We start from the raw sequence: 17,753 nt of genomic DNA on the forward strand, positions 1-17,753 counted from the left end.
AAGGATGGGATGCTTGTATCAGAGGTGACCGCCATTGTTGTCGAATTAATTTGCCCTCTTGGCCTTATCTAGTGTGATGCTGATCTGGTAGGTGTGTCTGTGTGCTAAGGCTCAGTGAGGGTTGTTACTCCATATCCTGAATGCAAGACCATGGCTGCTTGTTTCTTGTTTTACTGATTTCTTATTCTTGATGCTGATGATGCTGCAGCTCCTTGTTTTCTGTTGACCTCCTGAGATGTTGAGTTTTATGGCCATGTGACATAGCTCGCTAGTCGTTGCTGGCCTCTGACTGAATCAGGAGGTTGTGAAACTGATGCAGGATTGATGTAAGAGCTGGTGGATGTCAACGGCTACTCAGAGAAGACCAGCATGTAATGGTTATCTCAACTATGAGCAGTTTTTGGCATTGTTTGTTCAGGCTTTGATTACTGGATTCAAAGTGGTACACCAATGATGACACTCAATTTGAAAGGACCCACAAGAACTTTCTTAATTTTGCGTAATCTCAGCGCAATGGTTGGGCTGCACTGAGGCATGCTTTGACAGAGGTACACGGTCTACGTGACTCAAACAAACAAATTATCACTACCTATGGTCATGGCACGTTGTTTTAAGAGACAAGATGCACTTTGCATTTAAAAAGCAAACTGCACAACATGTGCTGGCTGCCTAAAGCCCACAGCTTTCACAAGTTCAACTGATAAGATGTTTTAAACTATTAATATAAATAACCTCATATCAGGGATTTCACCATTAATATTTCACAGAATGTGCAGGAATAGTTCTCCCAAGGACGGAATGTTTTCTTTAGTTTGAGTGACAGCTTCCCCCCGCCTTCCCTAGGATACATGCCCTCTACCCTATAAATACCCTCTGGCTTTTCACGCTACCTCAAGCCGCAACAATGTTCAGGTTTTTGCTTCTCGCTGTCCTCGTAAGCTGCGGTAAGAGCTTTTATTCTTCCTAATCTTCTAAAATTAATGGATTAAATGTCTTTGTAAGACTTTAGGAGCATTAACTTGCCTTATGTGCTGCTTTCATTAATAGCACATTTACAGCATTTATTTAAACGGCAGAGACAGCCTGGACTTTTTTCATCTCAACTTAACGTCTCCATCTGACATCCACCTTAGTCTTAACTCAAACCGCGCTCTTTATTGAAAGCTTCTTATATTATTAGAATCAAGAAAGGCTTGTCTCCATCTTCACTTTCTCACATATTGATCTTCAGGAAGACTCTGTCATGTCTCATGGTGGTCCTCTACCTCAGACCGTAAGAGCCAATAAGACTTGATCATGTCACACCTGAGCTTTCCTGGATCTCTTCCTCCACAGCGATTCTATCCCATTTCTTAGTTCACATTTGTCTCTATTACTCATCTCTAGGTTCGTTGTGTCATGTATTCGACACATTACCTACATAATATCTGAACCCAGTCATATTTATTAATGCTAACTCATATCTCTGAGGTACCTGTGTACAGAATCCATCTTAACTGGACATGCCCAGCTGTCTTCCAGTTTAGCTTCCCTCGTTTATCTTTCAGGTCGATTTTATCTTTTATTCCACATGTTTCCATCTCAAGATACCATGCTCCAGGGATATGACCTCTTACCCAACAAATATCTCCCACCTCATACTCATGCCACGGTTTCCAGGGAGGTGTTGTCACATCTCCTGCCTACAGCCTGCATCGGTACCCCGTATTCTGCAGAATCCCCTTGAAGCATCCCAACTGTTTGCTGTCTCGAAGGAAAGCGCCTTGTATCCTTTACCTCCACCTAATTTTGACCATACATCAGCAAAAAGCACAGGTTTAAACCATAGCACGTATAGTTGCCCCTCTTCTGTGTTTGGTGCCTCTGCTCTGGGTGTTGAATAGCCATCAATGATGTGCATCAGCGCTGCCTTTCGAGTACCTCAATTCAGGTCCTCGGTGGTAGACTTCACCAGTCCGCTTCCAACTTCTGGTGACTCATACTCCTGAGCTGGAAGAGATCTTCTGACATTTGTAAAGTAGATGCTCAGAGTTATTCCCTTTATTTGTTTGTGCTTACATAGCACTCATGTCACCTCGAAGTGCCCTCACTTGAGATGTATAATGCCAAGTAAGTGATTTAGTTACCTACAGAGGGCAAAAGACAGATGAGTTCTTGATACTTCATATCTCCAAAATGTTTTGTTTTTAAAGCTCTTTTATGGAGTTTATACAACACTGGACAGGGTCTTTGGACAACTGTGATGTGAATTAATGTCCAATGATGTCTCAGGATCAGGAGTGACAGACTGAGCATCGTAAAATAGAAATCCACATAGTAGGATGATTGTCGTACAATAAATAGAACATTATTTAACACAGAAATCATAGTAAATTATTTATGAGCAGACTCCACAACTTATGATAAAGAGTAATGTTGTATAGTATTGAATGACCTTACTTGGCTGGTGTCCCCAATCGCAAGCTATATATCTGCATCTATCAATTTGCGTACTGGCTCTGAGGCCTTAGAAAGATGATCCGTGTAGACAGTGATTTAGAGACTTCCCTAAGAGGAGGTTCTCACAGGGAGATGTCAAAATATTAGTTAAAAGAGGTGCTTCAGAAAAATCTCAAGTGAATAAATATGGAGGAGCTAAAAGTACCTACGCCTGAGATTTAGAAATCAGGGCCTTGAATTTAGAGCAAAAGAATGAGAGATCAAATCAAATAGGTTTCTTCTCAACAGGAAGAACAGGGAAGGAGTGATAGAAACACATGCCATCCTGCAGCTGGCTGGAGGTGAGGTAGAGGGAAAAGGGAAGACTCACTGAAGAGATGATTGAAGCAACTGAACTGATACATCTGGGTTTTCGTATTGATGAAGCGATGAAGCAGTGAAGCGGGAAGGCTTGAGCTATGGGCCATGAATCCACCCCCAGGATGGAATGATGGATTGTCCACATCCACTAGAAACAAAAGTAGCACGTTTTTGTGTACGACACGCTAGTTTGAGTTGTTGGGAATACAGCATGCTGATTATTCATCACAAACTTTTTGTGTATGGCTGAGGGGGCTGTATGGGCGCAGTCATGAGAGGCGTGTGAACAAGATAGTGTTGTCTGCATTTATCTTACAGGCTGTCCATATTAATGCCACCAGGATTCCAAAGTAAAGAGTTTTTAGGGACAATGAAGGAAATCCTTACAGTCCAGGCCTGGGCAGTCCTTGTGGAGAAGCTCATAGTGAACCAACGAGAGGCGGGGGCAGGGAGGACCAGCAGAGCCCAGAGTCAGGTGGGCTTGTTGCAAGAGACTTACAAAGTGTGAGGGCATCAGGTCAGGTCTACTGCTGGGCAGCCTGTATGTGGGCGCAGGGTTCCAAGGACCAGGGAGGGTCTATAAGGCATGTTGTCTCAGTTTCCATTTAGCGGGTTGAGAAATTGCTGTTCTGGTGAGGTCTAGTCACAGAGTTCTGAAGGATTTAGAGCTCTGATGGGGGTAAGCGCAACACCTTGACATTGAGGCACTGCAGGCCCATCAAGTGTAGGTAGACATTTGAAGAGAGATCCCACCAGTTGAATGGTGATCTGGTCTCAGGGTAAGAAAGTATGAAGCCTTTTGGGGCTGGACGGGTTTAGTCTTCCTTCGGCTCCAAGTGAACCTTGTGGTGCATTTTGCGCTCTGCCAATGAGTTTGGCTGCACCCAGCCTTGCCACAGTGAGCTCTTCGTCACAGGGCAGAGGGGGCGCTGCTGTCAAACTGAATGAATCCATCCTCCACCATGGGGCCATTTTGGGATGCCGGTTGGTTTTGAAATCAAGGGTGAAACCGAGTTGAAGGTCGCAATTTCACCGTTTATAAAAGTGCAGTTTTTTGCAATGTACACGGTACATTTGCCTGTTTATCAGTATTAGTGGCTCGTGTATTTTTCGTGTACTCTGGGACACATTAGGGATGAACCTAGCTGGTGTTGGAGTGTGCTAACATGAAAGCCAGGTGCGCACAGCTCACTTCTCACGACTCTTGCACAAGTACAGCATGTCCCGGAGGTGAAGAGCGTTTCAGGCAGAGCAAGGGCAGAGGAGGAGGGACAGGAGAGTCAGAGGTGGGACCAGCGAAGGGCAGTCACCGCCTCCCAAAGAGTTGTGGTAACACTTGTCACCCATGGACCAAACCCCTCTGTCTGGGTGAGTATTTGTAATGGGAGCGTAAACACTAGTCTGTTCTTGTGACGCACGAAGCTGAGGAGCTGCTCTCTTCAGTTCCAGAAGATGGAAAAGTGTCAAGCTGATCTGAGGAAAATTAGGACTCCCCAGGTTAGACTTCAGATTGTCCACATCCTCGAAGATCTACCAGTGCCCAGTTAAAAAAAACTCCACTCTAAGGTACTCTGTTAAGGCATCTCCCATACAGTAATGGACACTCCTGTCACGTGTCTGCTAAGAGTGACGAACTCTAGCACTTTACTGTGAGCTCCTGTCCTGAAAGGCCTATGATAGGATGAACATATTCAGTTCTTGGTATGGCTCGATGCAGGCATGGTCATGATCTTGTATTGTGTTTCCTCCACTGACGTGCTGTGTGACATCAGGCACATCACTTTATGTACTTGCTGTGTAGATTCTCTACTGAGAGCACATAGAAGCTTGCAGAGGTGGCATAAAGGGCAGCACAATCCTCACTCACCCTTACTTTACATTTGAAATTTGAAATGTCTGTTGTTGCTTTCTGTTGCAGCCTACAGCTGTGGCGCGCCAGCCCACCCACCCAGCACCTCCAGGGTGGTGGGAGGTGAGGATGTGAGGCCCAACAGCTGGCCTTGGCAGGTAAAAGAAACAGCAGTATCTTTCCAGATGTGCCCCTGTCTGTCTGGCCCTCTGAGAAGACACTAATGGCTTTCACTGCTTTCCAGATCTCGCTGCAGTACCAGAGCGGGAGCAGATGGGGCCACACCTGCGGGGGGACCCTCATCAGTGAGCAATGGGTCCTGACAGCTGCCCACTGCATCAGGTAACAAGCTCTACTCAGATCTCTGAGGTGGGGGGGGGGGAGTTGTTGCAAAGCGCAAACTCTACGAAGAGGTGTCTCTGGCACGAAAGGGTTAGGAGGGTCTGGAGTTCTCAATGGAAAGCCTCGATCTAGACAAATATTGTGGTGGCCATTTCTTTGGTAGATGGTATGGACCAAACCAGAGTCAGACTCTAAATACTGACACGGTGAAGGCTTGTTTTTCAGTCAAATGTAAAACAAGACTCGGACCTCAAAGGAGAAAGTCTTGTTCTTCTGTAGACCAGTGATCGCCCTGTGTAGACATGCATCACTATGAGAATACCCTGACGCCATTTTAAATGTGCAACTTTAGCAATATTCACTGTTTTCTAATGTTTATGAATCTACAAAGTACAAAGATCTTATAGAAGAACTAGAGGAGGGGATATAAGGAGGGAAGTAAGAAAGAAAGAGAGAGAGCTTGTGCAGAGGACACTGTGCTTACTTTGTGTATTTGGTGCCTGTGCTGGGTACCGCCACCAAGGTCTGGACTGGCCAGTCTATTGGGCATTTCTGGGCTGGGGGCAGGAGTTGTCGAGTGCCTCTGTCACTTTCAAATGCCCATCTAGGTTCATTGCAGCAGCCACTGTAGGGGACTTTAAGACAGATAGATCAGAGAGGAAGAAGAGAGAGCGAGAGAAGGGGAGTCATAGTATAGGTGGATGGAAAGAGAAGTGAGGAAGGGGCGGGGCTGGTTCAAAATGTTTGTATCTCTTTGTATCACAGCTTTCAGTGGAGCCAGGGAGGTTTTGGGTGGTCCAGTCCAGATAGCCTAACCACTGCCTAGAAGAAGAATTAAGGCCATGACTCACACCACCTGTTTGAGGTCTTCATCTGCAATCATGAGCTTCCTTACCTCTGCAGTTTCTTTTATTTCTACTATACTAAATTGAGGCTGAGATGTTTGTTTGCTACACTTCACACAGAAAAGCTGCAGGCTGGATAGGAAGCAGGACAAGTGTGGGTTTGGAATTTGCACTGCACCCTAGAAGTCTATTGTGTGAAATAAAAACTGCTAGCTCAGGCTATCAATTTCCATGAGAAGTCCAGTGCGTAAGAATTTGTTCTTTATCTGTCCTTGATTGGGCTTAGCTGCTCTGTGTCCACAGTAAATATGTTTTTAACATGATGTTACATCTTTTTTTGTTTTTGCAGCAGCTCCAGGACCTACCGGGTTGCTCTGGGGAAACACAGCCTGAACACAGCAGATGAAGAAGGATCAGTCATGATCAGTCCCGCCAAGATCATCGTCCATGAAAAGTGGAACTCCTTCCTCATCGTGTACGTCTAGCTACATTTAATGTCAATGCCGCTAGATAGATACAGCAATGTTGGAGGCTCTTCTTTCTAGAAACCGAGGACCAATTCAGGGCGCGGTAAAACAGCGATACAACACTTTTCACTGCGCCCTCTATGCGGCACCATGGATGCGCCATATTTACTGTACGGCACTGCTTGTTGCAAGGATTGACAGATGCGTTAGGAATCCTGATGTATCTGTCGGTGCAAAACTCACGCATTGTTGGTGTTGTGTCGTAAGCATGACGCAACTCCAGCAATGCATTAGGGAGGCCTATATCTATTGCACTGCGTCACCCTTACGCCTGCTATGAGGTAGGCGTAAGGTTTTGACGCAGTGGCGTCCTAGAAGTGGCGCAGTGAAATCTGATAGATTTCACTGTGCTCCTTTTATGAGGCTTTCTTGTGGGGAAACGCCCACCCTCCATAATTTATACCTGATGCAGGTATAATGTGGTGCAGGGGTTTACAAAGTGACGCATGTGCCTAGATGCGTCACTTTGTAATTATGGCACACCGTGGCGCGTTATTTACGCCACCGCTGCATCACGAAAGTGACCCAATGGTGGCGCAAACGTGTCACAAGGGGCTCATAAATTAGCCCATCAGTGTTCCTGTGAGTGCTCTAGGGGGCCCTCTTGTGATGTAGCTTAGAAATGATGTCTCAGAGAATCTCGTATTGGATCAGTTGTATGCAGACAACAGTTGTAACTCTTGTATTATGTGAAGTTACAAAGGATTGGAGGATAAATAGCTTCCCCGTAATCACACACATTTTGTTCAATTTCGAAAGCCAGGATTAGCACCATATCTCTAGGTTCCAAAATTCCACTTATGTATCTACGTAAAGAGCAATAACAGCAGGTTTTCTTGTGAAATAGCACTGTAATGTCCTCACATTGATCCAAGGAAGATTTAGGGCCTGAAGTTAATAATTAAAGCTGAAGCCTCAGGGCACCATTTCTTTTACCCTGTAACGCCATGTCTGAGGCTATTTTGTTTCTCCCTCTCCACTGACACTTTTTACCCACTTTCATATCGTGACTGGGACAATTTATAGGTGCTCTGTGTGATGATTTTCATTAATGCCCTTTATTAATTCCCAAACCTCTCTCTGGTGACCCTGGTGAATATGTCAAGATTCTTTGTCCTTGACATCTGTGTACTAATCCCTTCCCTTTAGTTTGCAGGATCCACTAACAAACCTTCTTCTTCTTGCAGTAATGACATTGCTCTGATCAAGCTGGCTGAACCCGTACAGGTGTCGGACAAGATTGAGCCGGCATGCCTACCAGCCTCAGGAGCTCTGCTGCCGAATAACTTCTCTTGCTTCGTTACTGGATGGGGCCGTCTCTACAGTAAGGAAAAATATATCACCCCCCCCCCCCCTTATTCAGTCAGCAGTTGTCCTTGTTCACCTCATAAGCACCTTTATCTGGGCTCGTAATGAAGATGGGCGAGGGACCTCTTAGTCCAGCTTAAATTCCAGAAATTGAGAGGGGAGGAATCTCAGTATGTTGAGAAACTACATCCTGCATAATATGCCACTGGCCTGGATGGTGTCCTCCAGAAGGTAGACTAAGAAATCCTAGGTCAACAGTAAGCCTTTTGTATACTCCTTACAGGATTCTTGTTAGCATTCCTATAGGAAATGTCTGTGAGCAAAAAGAGCAGTGGTAAGATAATGTGATGTGATAGCAACCACTTGGATATCCCTAGGCACATTTTTATTTGGGAAATCGGAATAAAAGAATCCTAAGAGTTTCTTCAAGAGTTTTGCTTTCCTATAGTATATCCATAATATGAATTTGTACAGGATTTCAATCAATCAATCAATCAAAGCCATTTATAAAGCGCACTACTCACCCGGAGGGTCTCAAGGCGCTTGGGATGGGGGGGGGGTGGGGTGCCGCTACTGCTCGAACAGCCAGGTCTTGAGCTTCTTCCTGAAGGGGAGATGGTCTTGGGTCAGGCGCAGGTCGGGAGGGAGGGAGTTCTAGGTCTTGGCGGCCAGGTAGGAGAAGGACCTTCCTCCTGTTGTCGCTCTTCGGATGCGGGGGACGGCGGCGAGGGCGTGGCTGGTTGATCGGAGATGGCGTTTGGGAGCGTAGAAGTTGAGGCGGTTGTTGAGGTAGCTCGGGCCTTGGTCGTGTAGGGCTTTGTGTGCGTGGGTGAGGAGACGGAAGGTGATTCTCTTGTTGACGGGGAGCCAGTGCAGGTCTCTCAGATGTCCGGAGATGTGGCTGCTTCGGGGGATGTCGAGGATGAGTCTGGCTGAGGCGTTCTGTACCCGCTGGAGTCTCTTCTGGAGCTTGGCGGTAGTTCCGGCGTAGAGGGCGTTGCCGTATTCCAGTCGGCTGGTGACAAGGGCCTGGGTGACCGTCTTCCTGGTCTCGGTGGGGATCCACCGGAAGATCTTCCGTAGCATGCGCAGGATGTTGAAACAGGACGAGGAGACGGCGTTGACTTGTCTGGTCATGGAGAGGGAGGAGTCCAGGATGAAGCCCAGGTTTCGTGCGTGGTCTGTCGGTTTGGGTGCGGTGCCCAGGGCGGGGGGCCACCAGGAGTCGTCCCAGGCGGAGGGCGAGGAGCCCAGGATGAGGACTTCCGTCTTGTCTGAGTTCAGTTTCAGGCGGCTGGTCATCATCCACTCGGCTACGTCTTTCATCCCTTCGTGGAGGTTGGCTCTGGCGGCGGCGGGGTCGTTGGTCAGGGAGAGGATCAGCTGGGTGTCGTCGGCGTAGGAGATGATGTTGAGGTTGTGTTGGCGTGCGATGGCCGCAAGGGGGCTCATGTAGACGTTGAAGAGGGTGGGGCTGAGTGAGGACCCTTGGGGGACGCCGCAGATGACTTCGGTGGCCTCTGACTTGTACGGTGGTAGGCGGACTCTCTGTGTCCCGTCGAGGAAGGAGATGATCCATTCCAGTGCCTTCTCCTGGATTCCGACGTTGCTGAGGCGCTGTACTAGGGTGCGGTGGCAGACAGTGTCGAATGCCGCGGAGAGGTCTAGGAGGATGAGGGCCGCTGTTTCTCTGTTGTCCAGCAGGTCTCGGATGTCATCGGTGGCAGCGATGAGGGCGGTCTCTGTGCTGTGGTTGGCTCGGAAGCCAGACTGTGAGGGGTCGAGGGATCCATTCGTCTCGAGGAAGGCGGCCAGCTGCTTGTTGACGGTCTTCTCGATTACTTTGGCTGGAAACGGGAGGAGCGAGATGGGGCGGTAATTCTTGAGTTCGGTGGGGTCCGCTGTTGGTTTCTTTAGTAGAGCGCTGAGTTCGGCGTGCTTCCAGCTCTCAGGGAAGGTGGCGGTGTCGAAGGAGGTGTTGATGATGTCCCGCAGGTGGGGTGCGATGACAGCGTCGGCCTTGTTGAATACGTGGTGAGGGCAGGGGTCGGTCGGAGATCCGGAGTGGATAGAGTTCATCGTGCGGATGGTGTCTTCTGTGTTGATCGGGGTCCAGGCGCTGAGGGTGGTGGTGGGGGGCGTTGGTGCGGTCGTGGGGGGCGTTGTTTGTGGGATGAAGCTGTTGTGTATGTCAGCGATCTTGTTGTGGAAGTAGGAGGCGAGGGAGTTGCAGAGGTCTTGCGATGGGGTGATGTCGTTGTTTCCGGCGTTGGGGTTGGAGAGCTCTTTCACGATGTTGAAGAGTTCCTTGCAGTTGTGTGCGTTGTTGTCCAGCCGGTCCTTGAATGCAGTTTTCTTGGTGGCGTGGATTAGTTGATGGTGCTTCCGGGTGGCGAGCTTGAGGGTGGTCATGTTGTCCGGTGTTGGCTCCCTTCTCCAGGCTTTCTCGAGGGCTCGGCAGTTCTTCTTGGAGCTCTTGAGTTCGTCGGTGAACCATGGGGCCTTCTTGCTGCCGGGTCTGCTGGGCGGGATCCTCAGTGGGGCGAGTTCGTCCGCGCAGGTGCTGATCCACTTCGTGAGGTTGTCGGCGGCCTGGCTAGGGTTCGCTGAGCTGGCTGGAGGGTGCTGGCTCAGGGACGCGGCGAGCTGGTCGGCTGTGATCTTGTTCCAGCTTCTTCGAGCATCCTGTTGCCGGTGGTGGTGGATCGTGGTTCTTCTGAAGGTGAAGTGGACGCAGCTGTGGTCCGTCCAGTGGAGTCCAGTGGCGTGGCTGAAGGCGATGTCTTTGCTTGATGAGAAGACGGCGTCGAGTGTGTGTCCGGCGAGGTGCGTGGGGGTGGACACCAGCTGCTTGAGTCCGAGGTTGGCGAGGTTGTCAAGCAGGGTGGTGGTGTTGCGGTCGTTGTTGTTCTCCAGGTGGAAGTTGATGTCCCCCTGGAGGATGTAGTCAGCGGAGGGGAGGGCGTGCGGGCTGATGAAGTCGGCGATGTCTTCGCTGAATGGTGTGCGTGGTCCCGGGGGTCGGTAGATCAGGGTGCCTCTGAGGGTGGTCTTAGGGTCGGTGTGGATCTGGAAGTGTAGGTGTTCGGCGGTAGTCAGGGTGTCGTCGGTGTTGGTCGTGATGCGGATGGTGTTCTTGTGGACGATGGCGATGCCTCCTCCAGTCTGGTTGTTGCGATCTCTCCGGGTGATCTTGTATCCCTCTGGGATGGCGATGGCGATGTCGGGCGCTGAGGAGTCGTTCATCCAGGTTTCCGTGAGGAAGGCAACGTCTGGAGATGTGGTGTCGATTTAATTTACATGAATAGCCTGTAAAATAATTTGTTTCTGAATGAAGATTGTTGTGCTGCTGTAGCTCAAATTTCCATTTGTTCTGTTTCAGCCAATGGCCCTATTGCTGACAATCTTCAGCAGGCGCTGCTGCCGGTTGTCGATCATGCCACCTGTGCTCAGCGAGACTGGTGGGGATCAAATGTGAAGGAAACCATGGTCTGTGCTGGCGGAGATGGAGTCGTGTCTGGCTGCAATGTAAGTATTCTCAGTGTCATGACCAGTCAATGTTCACTTCGGGAACAGGACATGGATTTATGTCACCTTAGGCAACGTTGCATTCTTCTGTCCCTTCATAAGAAGCAAAAGAACGAGAACAGAACCCCCCTGCTACTGATAACTGGAAGCAGAATATCTCGCTATTCTCTGGGGCTAATATTCCCAATATGACCAAGCCACAAAAATCAGAAAGATATAAAAGATAAAGGGCCCGATTCACAGAACTAACTTAAGACAAAATCCTAAACTTACTACCATTTTGGTAATCACAGAAGGCACTTACTCATTTCGGTATTCACAGAAGTCATTTAGGAGTCCTAAAGTTAGGGGTCCTAACTTTACTACTCCTACATTGAGAAAAATCCTAACTTTAAGACTTTCGGTATACACAGAAGGCATTTACAACGGCTGCAGAGTATCGCATGCAATAGCACCTGCCCTGAAGGAGAGGCAGACCTATTACGTGGGTACGTCATAGGCACTGGAACCTGGGGAAATTAGTTCCAAATTCCACCCCTCAACAAGAATACTCCGAGGAAATGAGCTTATCCCTGTGCCTTGGATCCCACACCTGTAACAAATGTGAAGGATTAGAGCAAACAATCTCCTCCTCCAGTGTCAGTACTGGATAAAGTGGATATTCAGATATTTTGCATAGAACAAGATAACTTTCTAATGGACTGGGCTCACCAGCCAGTTTAATATCTGTTATGACGTGTTTTTTTAAATAATGTCAATTTTTTTCCATATATACAATAAACAGTACAACAAGAACATACATGGTTGTGTCAAGGACGTGGAGGGACATAGTCAGGGCAAACACAAACCATGAATACTTCATCACAATGGACATCAATGACTGAGGAGCATTTTACCTCCTCCTGTTGAACCTCAACTAATCCGCAAAACCTTTGGGTGAGAAGCAGGATTAAATATCCTCCACAGAGAATCAGCAAGACCCATGATAGAGCTCCCAGGGATCACAAACCTTTGGAGACATCCTTTCTTGTATCAGCATCTCAGTGGCCTTTCGCCAACATATTCCCACCTGCAGTGTCTGGGTGTCCTAGCACTCCCCTACTCTTGAGCTATGCCTAGCAGCGCTACCATGACTCCAACTAGACAACGTCGTATTGTGTCTTGGGAGCGTCAAGTGACTCAGTATACCCAACACAGCAATCTGTTTAGGTAGGAAACTTGCTATGAAATGTTTCAGCGGAATGTGCCTGTTATTAGGCTTGTCTGTTTTCAGTTGTTACTTGTGTCCATGTGCGCTTCCTTACGGTACTCCTAGCTGTTTGCCTTCAGGTGTGCCCACAGCACAGCAGCCGACAAGAGTGAGCTGAGAAGCTAAATTATAACATTTTAATCCTGTTTTAAAATATTCGGTTTTAACTTTCCACAAACTATTCCAGGACTGAAGTTAGAATAGAAAAGAATCTTCCTGGGCTATGTTGGGGCCATCAGGAGGATATCATTGGATGTAGATGCAGAAGCCGGTGAAGCACTCAGATTGATGTCATGGTGCGGGAGTCGCCTACTGGGAGGGCAGGTTAAAATGAGCCCATTGAGAGTGGCTGTTATTGTGATACTCTTATACTCCTTGGAGCATTGTAATTTACAAACACATTAAATGAAAAAAATTATATAATTCCTCCCGGGGGAGCAAATATAACTAAACTGAAACTGATTCCGAGTACATGGCTTCTAATAGTTACATTGGCTCTGGCGGCCACACATGTTCATTTTTGGTAGCCAAAGACTTGGACCCCTCTCCTGCTCTCTTCTCCACCTTACTAACAATCATCTCCCTCTTCACAAGGCATTGAAGCTCATCTCTTATCCTTCTGTTAAGCCTCGGTGATCTGTCCTCGCACCAGGATGTCCTTATTGGGCGACGGCGTTCTCTATAAATCTCAAACTACAGCAAGGATAGTTCAGAAGAGCCTGCATGTAAGGATGTAATGTGATCAGGTTGGGACAGGGGTGAACTTGTCATTCTTTCATATAATAAACATGTATTTAGCAAAAAGGGCATCTTACCAACACAGCGACCTACAACAATGTAGACTCCAAGTTATCGACTTGCACAGTATTGTTAAGGTAAGTACATATGGAGTGTGAGTAGTATTTGGGAGTCTGATTGTTGCAGTAGGATATGTTTGTGGTACCAGTGCACTGCAAAAATCATTAGATGAGTCTTACTTAGAAGGTTGTTTCCTAAATGTTATAACTGAAAGTTGGAAATAAAATGTACAGTTGGATTAGGAATCTATTAAAGAGTTTATATTTGGTTTCATGCACAAAAATGAAAAGAATTCTTGAACTTGATGACCATAAAAGACATACTACTGTGTTATTAGCATGATAGTGGGGTTGCTTTTTTATGCGCATAATGCTCCTGGTGGTGAGGATGTCTGGGATTTGTCTTTGAGCTACACTACACAATGACCAAAGAGGAACATCTTGTTCACCAACGAGGTTTTAAATTCAATTATTTGATGGATGGGCAGCTGTGAACTGTTGTTTCGCGACAGGGTCTTGCAACCCTGTCAAATAAAGGGATGGGAGTGAATTTCCTTAATCCACCCCCTCTCTTGCCCTCCCGTCATGAAGGTTTATTGGCTGAACAATGTGTCTTCCATACTTTGAAGAGTTGTGAACCCTTACATTTTAAGTGCAGGCTAAATAAATTGCTCCTTTTTTTAAGCCTATGTAATAGCCCCAGATTAGCGCCTAGAGTCTGCGTTTAAATTTAGGAGGGACTCTTGGGGTACCATGCCATGCAAGGGTCTAAGGGTCTAAAAAACATTGGATATCCCTAGATATGGCTTTTAAAAACTCCAGGCTACTCTCCACGTCAAGACAATGACCTCTATGATACCAGCGTTGTGGTTACATCTGTAACATACAGTACACCATACATACATTGAGACCTGGATTGGAAAACAATAAAGCACATTTGCAAATCATCAACTCTGGTATTTTTCTCCATATTTTCTGTGTATCTTGGTGCCAGGACGAGCTGGAACAATGATGTCAAATTATTCCTTTTGTCTGTTACAGGGAGACTCTGGTGGCCCTCTGAACTGCCAAGGAGATGATGGCGCTTGGGATGTGCACGGTGTTGTGAGCTTTGGCTCAGGTCTGAGCTGCAACTATGCTAAGAAGCCCACCGTCTTCACTCGCGTCTCCGCTTACATCGACTGGATCAACGACGTGAGTGCATAGTTTTCATTTCCGTTTAAACCAAGGTATCATGAGGAATTCATTATAAAAACCAATTTTATATGACACAAATTATACAACTAGCATGTGCCTCTGTTAGATTGGATGGTCACAGATGTAGATTTTTTGTTGTATGTCATTAGTCTATCTGTTGTCCGTGCATGGTGATTGCAGCCATTTGCACATGATGCAGCTAGATGGACATCTTGACCATGAGCTCATTTGCATGAACTGAATTATTTGCACGTCCATCTCACCTATGTTAAGCTTTATACATTGGAATCTGGCCATTTGCCAGCTTTATCCTTTTTTTATTGAATGCTGGGTTAAGTGTCGCCTGCCTTAGGTCGCTACCGATCAACGGCTGGAGAATTACTTTCACCCTCCATTGATCCTGCGGGATGAGTCGGTGTCAATTCCACTCCCTGCTTTGTAATATTTCACCAACCTCACACAGCTGTGTGTGGAAGCAAGCCATGGGCCAACCAGAGATGGAGGCTGAAGGCTGCTCCGCCCAAACACTCCCAGCGCCCTTTATACCTCGTGTCATAACGAGAAATGACTACCATGTTGATGTTTAATGTACAGCGTCATGACCGCAGTGATGAATCAGATACAGATTGTCAAGATGTGCATCCAGTACACTGCTATGATGTCCAGGACTAGGGGCAGATTTCACAAGAATTTTTCTCGGGTGCAAAGCCATGCAAAGTGACGCAAAGCAGTGCAAACTCTCGCCAAAATATTACTTTTCAGCTCAAAACTTTTTTTGACCTGGAAAGTTACCCTTAAACTGTGCAAATAGCACTTTGTGCTGCTTCATGTTACTTTACCTCAAATGGATGTACATGGTTCGTACATTGGCATTCCTACGCTACCACCTGTGGTTTTTGACGCAAAGCCATATCTGCGAAAATTGGTAAGCTGGGTTTTCTACCAAAAAATAATGCTTCCTTGAGGCAGACCTTGAGAAGAATTATTTTCATTGCTACTGACTTTTCCTAAATTGCATGTGTTCTGCACTACACGGTTCAGATCCAATGTGTGGGACATTTTAAAGTTAGTGTAAGCACAGTATATTATACTGAACGATCACCCGTCCAGTTCAAAACCTGCGCTAGACATCACAAACACCTTTGCACTATGGTGCACAGACCTGTGCGTGGCATTAGGTAGTGCGTATATGCACCACCGCTGATGAAGAGAGCAGTAGTGGCTTCATATATTACTAGGTATGGCTCGGCGATCTTCCCTTCCCCTAAGCACTACTTTGGTTGCTATGATGCATTGTGCTATTTTTTTTTATTAATGTGCCCTTAAGTGTGACCACCCTAATAGTATAAACTGCCCAAACAATCCTAAACTTCATTAACATTGTTCTTCCACTCTCCTTCTCTTCCAGAAAATTGCCTCCAACTAAAGCGGGAACCTACAGCGACCTGTTGTCTGTAAATGTCATGCATCCGAACCCAATAAACTTTGATTATCAAAAACAATTTTGTGTGATTGTCAAGAACAATAACTCAGTATATGTGCTGGATTAGTTTTTTGTGTTGTTATATCTCAGACAAAAATTTCACAAAGTAGGGCTTGTACACAAGAGTTGTTTAAAGTATACCCAGTGATGCATCAAATCTTTCATTTACAAAGAATGCACTGAGTTCTGCGTGAATGTGGCAAAGCTAAAAATGTGTAGTGCATATAATTTAATGGGTTGTTATCAGAGCAGGATTTGATGATCATTGCTGAGGAATGGTGGAATCACTAAACAGACAAAAGAAGTATAGACAGCAAAAGCTGAGCTGCAAAGCAAACACAAACAGATTTAAAAAAATATATTTTTATTATGTTTTGATAAAAGATTAAACAATAACAAACTCCCCCAATACAGAAGGCATGTGGACAGGCGTGCGGCCATCTATCTGCAATGTTTCTCATGTTTGCTATTTCGGACTGCTGTTTATGGCACAAAACCCTCAGTTCCTCAGTGGGTCTCTACCTACCTGGTATTGTCTGGAAAGTACTAGACAGATCACCCATCCCAGCAATCCTTGATCTTCTCCTGGCAGTCTACCGCCACCCTTCCTTCAGATCTATCCATGGGATCCAAATTCTTTTGAACGTCCGGGGACATCCCCATGCCCGGTACATTTGCCGTTCCGCCACCAAGTACTAGTCCATACTTTCCTACCACTCACATCGAGCTGGTAACGTATTTGCTCCCCAATATTTGAGAAGGTCATGACGGGCCACCATCAAGGCCAAGTTACTGAAAAGCTGTGCAAATCTATCTAAGGATTGTTCCCCTAAGAGTTCCAGGGCGATCAGTTGTGAAGCAAACTGTATCTCATGTCCCAGTGTTTCCACTATTCAGGTGGCAATCCGCTCCCAATACTCCTGAATCTCCGGACATTCCAACAGTGCGTGCATCTGGGTGCCCCTCTTCCGTATGCAGTGCAGGCAGAGGTCATCTGCTGCCCTGCCAATCTGAAACAGGCGGGTGCCCGTGTAGTATGCCCTGTGAAATATTTTAAACTGAATCAGTCGGAATACTGCCCTAATTGCTATCTCTCAGCTGAATCCCTGGCTCCAGTCGTCATCCTCAAGTCTGCCTAATTCCGTCTCCCATTTCTCCCTGAGTGAATCCAATGGTGGAAGACTATTGTTGAGTAGGGTGGAGTAAATCTTGGACACCGCATGTTCTGTCAAGGGAGCCCGAGCACCCTATATTCAAGTGAAGAATCCTCCTCTATGGTGACTTGTAGAGCCCCATCCTTCTCCAGGATGTGTTTCATTTGCTGGTACCTCAGTACCTGACTCCATGTGAGCTCATATTCTCTGTGCATGCCAGTGATTGAGAGTAGTGCCCCATCTTTCCTGACATCACCCAACTTGGCTTCCCATGCCCTTCCACCCTACATAGTCCGCCCAGAAGGTCCGAGTCCCACAGGGGGTTCATCAGCGTCAGTCTACCCCACCAACCAAACCTCCATGTGGCCTGCTTCCACATGGTCACTATCGTCTTCATAGGGCAGGGGGGCATTCCTCTCCCTCCATACAGTCTCCGCAGGAAATACTCCTGGGCAATTGCCACCTTGTCTGCCCATTGAGAGGACTTCTACTGGGCTGAGAAGGCCCAGTAGTTTATTACCAGCAGCTGGGTGCCCCAGTAATAGAGTCTGAGGTTCAGAAGAGCAATACTCCTGTCCGCCTGACGTATAGTCAACAATGACAACGCAATTCGGGGATCCCGCTATTCCACAGTAACCCACTTGTGATTCCATCAACCATCTAAAAGAATTTCTC

The 17,753-nt window shown here is 46.9% G+C and overlaps 1 protein-coding gene across 2 annotated transcripts; it reads left to right on the forward strand.

The window, feature by feature from the left end:
• Positions 1–819: 819 nt before the first annotated feature.
• LOC146821821 (chymotrypsin-C-like) lies at positions 820–15,943 on the forward strand. Of its 2 annotated transcripts, none has more exons than XM_085612866.1 (8): positions 820–944; positions 4,718–4,806; positions 4,893–4,990; positions 6,188–6,310; positions 7,550–7,686; positions 11,053–11,198; positions 14,286–14,438; positions 15,850–15,943. In XM_085612866.1, the coding sequence occupies exons 1-8, from the start codon at positions 905–907 to the stop codon at positions 15,865–15,867; spliced, it is 804 nt and encodes a 267-aa protein (XP_085468992.1). In that variant the 5' UTR covers positions 820–904; the 3' UTR covers positions 15,868–15,943. The 2 variants fall into 2 exon arrangements, with proteins under 2 accessions (XP_085468992.1, XP_085468991.1); XM_085612865.1 differs by having other exon boundaries at positions 822–944; positions 6,185–6,310.
• The last annotated feature ends 1,810 nt before the right edge of the window (positions 15,944–17,753 follow it).

Source organism: Triturus cristatus, chromosome 6 (genome assembly GCF_964204655.1).
Source record: "Triturus cristatus chromosome 6, aTriCri1.1, whole genome shotgun sequence".
Lineage (NCBI taxonomy): Eukaryota > Metazoa > Chordata > Amphibia > Caudata > Salamandridae > Triturus > Triturus cristatus.

Coding starts and splice junctions, on each gene's coding strand:
- LOC146821821 (XM_085612865.1), top strand. CDS start 905: ATGTTCAGGTTTTTGCTTCTCGCTGTCCTCGTAAGCTGCG. Junction 4,807..4,892: donor CCAACAGCTGGCCTTGGCAG/GTAAAAGAAACA, acceptor ACTGCTTTCCAG/ATCTCGCTGCAGTACCAGAG. Junction 6,311..7,549: donor TGGAACTCCTTCCTCATCGT/GTACGTCTAGCT, acceptor TTCTTCTTGCAG/TAATGACATTGCTCTGATCA.